Raw genomic sequence first — 9884 nt, forward strand, 5'->3', positions numbered from 1 at the left:
GAATGAGCCCCCCCCCCCCGACCGGCCATCTTGAATTAGCTGGTGTTCATTGATGAGGGCATGGGTAAATGACCTGCAAGATATCTTTCTCTATTTTTCTCATACTTTGATATTCTCTATCTTGTAGAAGTGTATTAATACCAGCAGTAACACAGTTTTAAGGTGTTGTTCTTTTGTGTGAGCTAGGTTATATCAGTTCCACACTCTCTGTCTTTTCTTCCTCTGGTGATTGGCTGCCTCTACAGCTCCATTATGCACTTTGAACCGTATGTGAGGAGGGAGTCAGTCAGGGGGTCCGAGTCAGCCAGGGGGACACTTGTGGGAAGGAAGGCTTCCCGTCTGCTTTCTCTATACCAAGTAAAGAATCCTGCCTCGCGACCCCCGGTGGTGCGGGGGCGTGCAGAAAACTTGGTCTAAGGGTTCGGTCACGTCTTTCTCTCTCTCTCTCTCTCTCTCTCTCTCTCTCTCTCTCTCTCTCTCTCTCTCTCTCTCTCTCTCTCTCTCTCTCTCTCTCTCTCTCTCTCTCTCTCTCTCTCTGCCTCGAATACAACAAGATATATGCGTACCTTTCTCCCACGCATTTGATTCGTTTCAGAGGACGTGTGTGTGTGTGTGACATGTGTGTGTTCATGCGCGCGCTTGTGCGTATTTGCGTGCGCAGCTCTGTATCCTGTGCGCCAGGCGCTGTCCACATCTGGTCTTGGCGGGGATGGGAGTTGCGGGGGAGGGGCTGAGCATTTGTGTGTGTGAGTGTGTGTGTGTGCTCTGCGCCTGAACCCTGCGTTTTGCGGACGTCTGTAATTTGCACCAGATGACCAATTGGGGGATGGAGCATTCTGGGGAGGTGAGCGTTCCTCACATGGCATAACATCACAGCGCACAAATTAACTTAGTATATGGACAACGCTGTATAACCATGGATCCAGACACTTCTGCACACTGAACTTTGTGCAGAGAAACTTCCTCTCCCCATTTTATGGAGCAACAAGTGGATAATGGATGTATCAGATGCGAAAGTGCGAGTGGAGAGTCGGGGTAACTGCACTTAAACACAAAGGGGAATGCTGCAAACTGCCGTTTGGGAATGGATAGCGGTAATTTTGTGGCGGTCATCTGCTTTCTCCTTTTTTCCTGTGATGGGCTCCTCTCACCCTCACCCGCCAGCGGCTTCTGTCCCGAGCGCTGCGACTGCCAGCACGCGCAGCACCTCCTCTGCACAAACCGAGGGCTTCGCGCAGTACCCAAGGTGCCCTCCTCGCAGGTCCCAGAGGACGTACTTGTCTTCAGCCTCGGGGGAAACTTCATCGGTAACATCTCTGCCTTCGACTTCACTCGGTATGGAAATCTTATAAGGTTGAACTTACAGTATAATCAAATACAGACCATTCACCCTAAAGCGTTTGAAAAGCTCTCCAAATTGGAGGAGCTGTATTTGGGCAACAATCTGATATCAACAATACCCCCAGGAACTTTACAGTCACTGAAAAAACTGACAACTTTGTATGGCAATAACAATAACATGAAGAAGATCACTCCAGAGCTGTTTGGTAACTTAGAGAGCGTTGTGAGGCTGAGGTTGGATGGGAACGCCATAGAACTGTTACAGGACTCGGTGTTCAAGAGCTTGACTAATCTGCATTATCTCCATCTAGAATCGAACCAGCTGAGCCACATTCACAGAAATGCCTTTTCCAAGCTCATCAAACTGCGCTTTCTCAACCTGGCGCAGAACAAACAGGCGGCCGTGCGTAATGTGTTTACATTTTCCCAGCTCAGGTCACTGTCTACCTTGCTGCTCTCTGAAAATGAAATACAATACGTCGGAAACCACGTCTTTCAAAATCTGAAAAAGCTATCTAAACTATCCCTCAGCAATAACAACATCTCCCGGTTGGAGAGCCAGGCTTTGAAGGGGCTGTCAAGCCTGAGAGAGTTTCTGATGGATGGGAACGAGCTGGAAGATATTCCCGCGGGACTTCTTGACCCGCTGGAGCGAATCGAGGAGCTGGACTTTAGTCGCAACCACATTTCCACCGTGAACCCGATGGCTTTTAAAGAACTAAAGCATCTGAGGGTTTTAAAACTCAAAGACAACCGGCTCACGAGCCTCTCCGGTCACATCTTCGCCCTCAACAGCCGCCTTTACAATTTGGATCTCCATGGCAACAACTGGACGTGTGACTGCCGCCTGAGCGAGCTGAAACAGTGGATGACGTCTGTGCACTCTCAAGGGAAGCTGCTGACCGTTTTCGTGCAGTGTCATCACCCAGCGACACTGAAGGGGAAGTATCTGGATTATGTCAACAGCTCCCAGCTACAGCCCCAAGGGAATTGGAGCCACTTGTGTGAGACCCAAATTGGGCCTGAGGAGAGCAGAGGTGGGGGGGTCCTGGAGAAAGAGGTGGAGGAGAGGATGATGAGAGAGGGGGAGGTGAGGAAGGATGTAGAAGAGCAGAGGGGAATTGGGAGTAGAGAAGCAGTGGAGATGAAGGCAATAGAGGAAGAGAACAGGGGTAGAGAGGAAGAGGAGAGAAAGGAGGGAGAACAGGAGGTAGGTATCCAACAGGAACAGGGAGGGCCAGAGGAGCGGGACAAATCCCTGTCGTTGGACAGGAAAAGGAGGAAGAAAATATCCGCCAGACCCAGGTCGCGACCTTCTGCTGGGAAGCATGAGAAAGGGAGGCGGGGTTCCGTTCTGGGCCGTGGCATTCCTCAAACACAAGCCCCTTCGCTCATCAACCCCACGGCCCCAACCACAACCGTGCCTCAGACACTTGACAGCCAAAATAGCCATGGAAACCGTCTCAGTGGACCAATCACAGAGCTCCTCACCACCTCAGAGGAGCGGTTTGACCTTCTCAGAGGCGGTCAGGAGTATGGTCTACCTGTAATGACAGACCCCTGTATGTTCAACCGTCACTTCCTCACCAACGTGACCGTCGACCAGGTTGCCTCCAGCACGGCCACAGTCCACTGGACCACACGCCACCACCTCCGATTCACACCGGGAGCCAGACAGGGACTAGACGAGGTCCACTACCGCTTGCTGTTCGACCGGTTCGGGACTTCTGGCCGTTTCCCTCGCTATGTGTATGCCCGTGGCGGGGCGCGGTCGGTGATGTTACGAGAACTCCGCCCAGAAGTCACCTACATGGTGTGTGTGGAGGGGGTGGTGGGAGGGGCCGTGTGTCAGGTGGCGCCCAGGGACCACTGCGCTGGATTGGTCACTCTCCCAGAGGAGTCTCGTCGCCAAGGGACACTGACCTCCGATCTCCACCTGGTCACCATTGCAACGCTGGCCGTCAACGCCATCCTCTTGCTGGTGATTGGTGGAGCCTGGCTAGGGCAGAGTTTGAGGCGGAAACTGAAAAGGAGGAAGTCGGCGGTGCATGTTCGTCACATGTACTCCACGCGGCGACCGTTCCGCGGCTCCATGGCAACGACGGCGGCTGTGTCAGCTGACTTTACCAGTTTCCAGAGCAGCCGGGCACCACGGCTTGGAACCCTGGAGGAAGGGGGAGACCTCATTGAGTTCCCCTGCGACCGTTTCCTTGACAACAGCCCCACCCGTAGAGACAACAGCAACATGCAGAGGTTTTGTGATTAGTAGAACCGTAGAGACCTACACTCTTAGAAAAAACAGTGCTACCTAGAACAAAAAAGGGTTGTCCTATGGGGACAGCCAAAGAACCCCTTTGGAACCCTTTTTCTAAGAGTGTAGAACATGAAAATAATTGTGCTGTGTGACCCATATATACTATTCATGTTATTGTGAGCCATTAGATAATCCAACAGTAGAACCCTTATCTAGAACCTGAGAACACCAAGACACCATCACAAGGAAGGAACATCCTCAGCAGGATGTCTAAGGTGCTGCAGAGACAGAGACAGAGACAGAGACAGAGACAGAGACAGAACTGGACTGGAATTGAACCTGCTCTGTAGGGCACTTCACCACTATAGCAGGACCACAGCCAGGGTGTTATGACCAGGGACGAATGAACCCCCCCCCCCCCCCACACACACACACACTTCCCAGCACACCATCATATGCTGTAAACAAGTCCCTGCACCAAGATGCAATTGGATGCATCTTGGTGCAGAGAAATCCCTCTCTTAATAAAGCCATAATAACATTTGTCATGTGACATAGGCTACAGTTGAGCAGAGACGTTTTTAGGATTTCCACAAATGGGGATCATCTGTTAGCAGGTCTCAATCATTCTTTGGCATTTTACAAAACGCATTTCATGCAATTCTATGTCATTTACATGATAAAAGACATTAGCTGAATCTTTTTTAATACCTAAATTAGTGGCTACTCTAACACTGACAGACTGAGATCAATCTGGTCTTGAATTCAAACAAATAACAGCCCAGACCAATGAAGCAACACACACATTGTACAATATTAGGAGACAAAATATATATATATATATATATATATATATATATATATATATATATATATATATTATAGGCTACAGTAGTGGCACACTGACTCACCTAATGATGAAGATGTAGCCATAGGATACTACTCATGGTTATGGCCGATGCGCTCCTCTTGGCAACAGCTCATCTTGAGCTACTTTGAAAAACAGTGCTGCTGTTGCTGGGAGTTGTTCTATTGGTTCTACAGATAGACTAGTCTTCTCTTTTCAGTGGTATGTATTTGCTTTCCAAACTTTACATTTTTCCTGCAATTGTCTTTTGAAATTTGCACAAGTCAAACAGATAGCTACAACCAACCATAGAAATATAATCCATATAAATGTCCATTAAAATCAGGACTGGCAGCCATTGCTAGTGTACCCATCAGTTGAATAGTCAAATTGCCAGGGTAAGAGGTTCCAAAACTCTGTGGATTATATGTCTATGACCACAAACGCAACAAGCTGTATATCTGGCGCGCATACTGGCCAAATCGCGGCCTTCCCGACTGTAGGCAACCAGTAACTGCCAAAATAAAGGAAACACTTGAGTAAATGAGGGCTACAAATAATATGTCATACTGTGGGGCACATTTTCCTGGCATGGTTTAGGTCCACTTATAGACTCTAAGCCAAGGAGCATTGAAGCTGTTGTGGAAGCTCGTGGTGGCCAAACACCCTTTTAAGACACTACGCTGGTGTTTCCTTTATTTTGGTTGTGATCAAATTTAATCCAGTTGTTTTAAAAAAAATATTGATCATCTGTGGCTAAATGATGATCTCTGGTGTATTTTGAACATTGAGAGCGGGCTCCTGTGGTTGTGGTTTTTTTAAGTTATGTTATTATATACATTTAAATGATTGCCTCTTTGGCGCCCTAATTGGCCAGTCACATGTATTTATTATGCAGTTACCAATCAAGGCAGGGCCCCCCAGTTACCCCATGTGCTCCCCTACCTCTTCTCCTCCCCCCATCTGACGATTAGCAGAGCAGCATCAGGCTGTCTACTCTCATTGAGAGCAGGCTCCTGAATCGTCCTGTGTTTAAAATTGTTTTATTTTTTATTTAACCTTTATTTAACTGGTTGGCGGTTGCAGTAAAAAATATCTATATTTGACGTATATAACAGATACTGTATATATAATATATGCAGTATATAATTATTTTATTTTGCATTTCTTTTTTTGCTGCCTTTTGGGCCCCCCATGGCCCTGGGCCAAGGGGCTTCAAACCCGGTAAGCCCCTGCATTAATCTGGCCCTGGTATGCAGCCTTGGTTATGACCCCAGCAGAGCCACAGTTAGGTTAGTGTTATGACCACAGCAGAACCACAGTTAGGGCTGTGCTATGACCACAGCAGAACAACAGTTAGGGGTGTGTTATGACCCCAGCATAACCACAGTTAGGGCTGTGCTATGACCAGAGCAGAACCACAGTTAGGATGGTGTTATTACCACAGCAGAACCACAGTTAGGGCTGTGTTATGACCACAGCAGAACCACAGTTAGGGCTGTGCTATGACCAGAGCAGAACCACAGTTAGGGTGGTGTTATGACCAGAGCAGAACCACAGTTAGGGCTGTGTTATGACCACAGCAGAACCAGTTAGGGTGGTGTTATGACCACAGCAGAACCAGTTAGGGTGGTGTTATGACCACAGCAGAACCAGTTAGGGTGGTGTTATGACCACAGCAGAACCACAGTTAGGGTGGTGTTATGACCACAGCAGAACCACAGTTAGGGTGGTGTTATGACCACAGCAGAACCACAGTTAGGGCTGTGCTATGACCAGGGTTGTCTTTGTGGGCGACCAAACAGCTGAGCTCATCAGGGCTGATTCAGACACTACAGGAAGTCAATCCCACTGACTTCCTCGACTTCCTCTAAGCCTCATGCATTTCCTCTCCCATTTCCTTGCACCTGTGTGTGTGTGTGTGTGTGTGTGTGTGTGTGTGTGTGTGTGTGTGTGTGTGTGTGTGTGTGTGTGTGTGTGTGTGTGTGTGTGTGTGTGAGAGAGAGAGAGAGAGAGAGAGTATTACCTGATTTCATCTGGTGCTAATATTAGAGTAATAGACATTCATTTTTGTACAATTGTGTATAAAATATAATTTCTAATGTGCCTGAAATAAAAATAAAAATAGCTGCTGGTTGGCAGAAAAATACTTAGAATGATCTGTTTTATATGTTGTTTTTATACTTTGTACTCAACTATGTATTGTGCTACAGGCAAGTAAGTAACAAGATTCCTGACAATGTGACAGTTAGGCCTATGGTCCATTTGTCTGTATGAAAATAAGATGGATACCTTTGCAAATAATGGTTGAAGTCCCTTGTGTGTTTGGTTCCAATATGAATAAATAAACAGGTATTACAGTCGTGGTATTTTTACAAAAAAGTCAGGAAGTTCATCAATCTTATTTTTATTTTTTTTAAATAAAATGTAAATTGTATTTATATTTTACCGTTATTTTACCAGGTAAGTTGACTGAGAACACGTTCTCATTTACAGCAACGACCTGGGGAACAGTTACAAGGGAGAGGAGGGGGATGAATGTGCCAATTGGAAGCTGGGGATGATTAGGTGGCCATGAGGGCCAGATTGTGAATTTAGCCAGGACACTGGGGTTAACACCCCTACTCTTACGATAAGCACCATGGGATGTTTAGTGACCTCAGAGAGTCAGGACACTGGGGTTAACACCCCTACTCTTACGATAAGCACCATGGGATCTTTAATGACCTCAGAGAGTCAGGACACCCGTTTAACATTGCATCCGAAAGACAGCACCCTCATTCATAGAGAAAAAATGTGTACACATTTCATCGTGTGTGTGTGTGTGTGTGTGTGTGTGTGTGTGTGTGTGAGTGAGAGAGAGAGAGAGAGAGAGAGAGAGAGAGAGAGAGAGAGAGAGAGAGAGAGAGAGAGAGAGAGAGAGAGAGAGAGTGAGTGAGTGTTTCAAGACAGAAATAGTCTGGCAATAGTTAGATCTTTATTTGTGTAGACTCTCAGGCCAGATCAGTTTCACACCCCAAGTCTTTCAATAGTGTGTTACCATAACAACAGACACAGACAGACACACAGACCAGGAAACACTGTCTGATATATGAAACAGAAACTCTATATAATTCCTATTTGGTTAAGGCTGATATGTTTCTTTTGTTAAAGTATAGTGGATTGGGCCTGCCCCCTATTGACTCTAACTTCCATTGTCTTTCACTCAACCTGCTAAAACTAAGCTATGGATGGGGTAAATCAACCCAGATCTGTGATCGCTGACCTTTGACACTATCAAATCGAGTATTGTTTAATCGGGGTGGCTCTAACTGTCTTCAGTTCCAGAACAGATCACTAGGAGGCAGGCTCGACCATTCGTCTGATAGGCCCATTGGATCAAATACACATTTCTCCTCAGATCTACTGATGGAGGAGGCAACCGGTAAAATCACAATAAGATACCAGAGAATAAGTGCTTTTATTTTCACTTTGTAGCAATTGTCAATATCTGTAAAAAAAAAAATGTTTTTAAATTAAACAAAACACAATCACAATACAGAAAGATACATAGATACTGGTTATAGGGCAATGCACTGCAAGAGCCTAGTTTACATGATAAATACCCTGTAGGAAACTAGTAAGTGCTTTTCAGGAGTTACACAAAGGGTCAGGGGTTATCCTGGTCAGGTGACATGGTCAAGGAAAACTCTGGGTACCAAACAATCAGGTACCAAACATTATACTCTGCATTACATCTTTACAAGGAGGCTCTGCATTACATCTTTACAAGGAGGCTCTGCATTACATCTTTACAAGGAGGCTCTGCATTACATCTTTACAAGGAGGCTCTGCATTACATCTTTACAAGGAGGCTCTGCATTACATCTTTACAAGGAGGCTCTGCATTACATCGTTACAAGGAGGCTCTGCATTACATCGTTACAAGGAGGCTCTGCATTACATCGTTACAAGGAGGCTCTGCATTACATCGTTACAAGGAGGCTCTGCATTACATCGTTACAAAACAAGGACATTCTATTCACAGGTCTTGATATAGATTTGTATAAAATGTATATTTGTATTAGTTTTCATTCACGTTCTGCATTCCAGAGAGACCTGGGTTGCATATGCAACCACACACATATACTGTAGCATACACACAACTCTGGGCCCTAGTTACAGGCCAGTTTTAAGCCAGAGAGTCTTTCATGGTCTGGTCCTAGTGTTGGCGTAAGTTACAAGATTTAACCAAGACCTAACCAAAACCTAACCAAGACCTAACTATGTCACATTCTGAGAAAAAGGTGACAGGATGACGTCCCGTGTGGCTCAGCTGGTACAGCATGGTGCTTGCAATGCCAGGGTTGTGGGGTTGACTCCCATGTGGGACCGTTAACAAAACTGTATGCAGTCACTACTTTAAGCTAAAGGACATAATAACAGGTATGTTTGCACACACAGCCCACGTTGGAACAGTCCTAGAATAGATAGAGGAGAACTTGGATGTCTGATTTCACACTAACAGAAACACATAGATTGACTGAGATTCCCAAAGACACAATTTACAGGTGACTATCATCACAGTGTTGGAGAGACATAGACTAGGGTTGCAACATTTCTGTAACTTCACCAAAATTCACAGGTTTTACAGAAATCAGGAGGCAATAAGCAGGAAATCCGGGAATCGTCCAACCGGGATTTCTGAAATTTCGGGCAAGTCACTGTAAATGTGCAACCATAGCAGAGACTCAAGGCTTGTGGAGGCCAGTCAGTCCAGTTCTGTCAGGCCTGTGTCCATTGAGGCTAGGAGACCAGGAGAGGGAGCCATTTTAGACTACTGAGATGCACCCACCAATGATAAAGGGAAGGGTGAGCTGATTCAACCCCCTGGAAACAGGGATTAAACCCTGTGTGTGTGCATGGCCAACCCTGGATCCAACTCTTGTGAACTAATGGAATTCAGCCACCCATGCTTTCATTTTTAATCTGAGGAGGCTGAGGAGGTGGAGATGCTGTTGGATTGGATGGCCTGCCGCTGCAACCCGGGACACAGAGGGGACGGACTTCCTGTCGAACTCCCTGGACCTGGGGCACAGAGACAGCTGTCAATCAAATTGACCTGGCTAATGTTTGACGGCTCCCTCTCTCTCTCTGTGTACGATCTGTTTCCAGAGGAAAGTCTACAATAAAAACATTATATGTAAAACAAAATGTACAAGATGTCACTAGAAATGAAAGTGGTCCTACATTATATCATGAATGAAAACTCATGTACAATTCAAATAAGGAAAATAGCTCATTTATTTTGACATTTGCATTACAGTAGAATATACAGCAAATAAAGCAAAAACAGAAAATACACCAATGAAGCATATCTGTCTGTATAACTGCAGAACATGTACTCACTAGTTACATAGATAATCATTCTGACAAGGATACACATCATGGTTGTTTAAATCC

At 45.9% G+C, this 9884-nt stretch overlaps 2 protein-coding genes across 3 annotated transcripts in view; one reads left to right on the plus strand and one right to left on the minus strand.

Moving 5' to 3' along the window:
* The first annotated feature begins 591 nt into the window (after window positions 1–591).
* Window positions 592–4138, plus strand: LOC106570527 (TLR4 interactor with leucine rich repeats-like). Its single transcript, XM_014142947.2, has one exon. It carries the CDS (start codon window positions 1085–1087, stop codon window positions 3605–3607), a length of 2523 nt encoding a protein of 840 aa, XP_013998422.1. The 5' UTR covers window positions 592–1084; the 3' UTR covers window positions 3608–4138.
* Window positions 4139–7406: 3268 nt separating this feature from the next.
* Window positions 7407–9884, minus strand: part of LOC106570526 (cyclic AMP-responsive element-binding protein 5) — a 29832-nt gene continuing 27354 nt past the window's right edge. For both annotated transcript variants that reach the window (XM_045694913.1, XM_014142944.2), the window contains one exon: window positions 7407–9509. In XM_045694913.1, the coding sequence (XP_045550869.1) occupies window positions 9406–9509 (104 nt within the window). In that variant the 3' untranslated portion in view covers window positions 7407–9405. The remainder of the gene's footprint in view (window positions 9510–9884) is intronic.

This window comes from Salmo salar, chromosome ssa14, assembly GCF_905237065.1.
Source record: "Salmo salar chromosome ssa14, Ssal_v3.1, whole genome shotgun sequence".
Taxonomy (NCBI): Eukaryota; Metazoa; Chordata; class Actinopteri; order Salmoniformes; family Salmonidae; genus Salmo; species Salmo salar.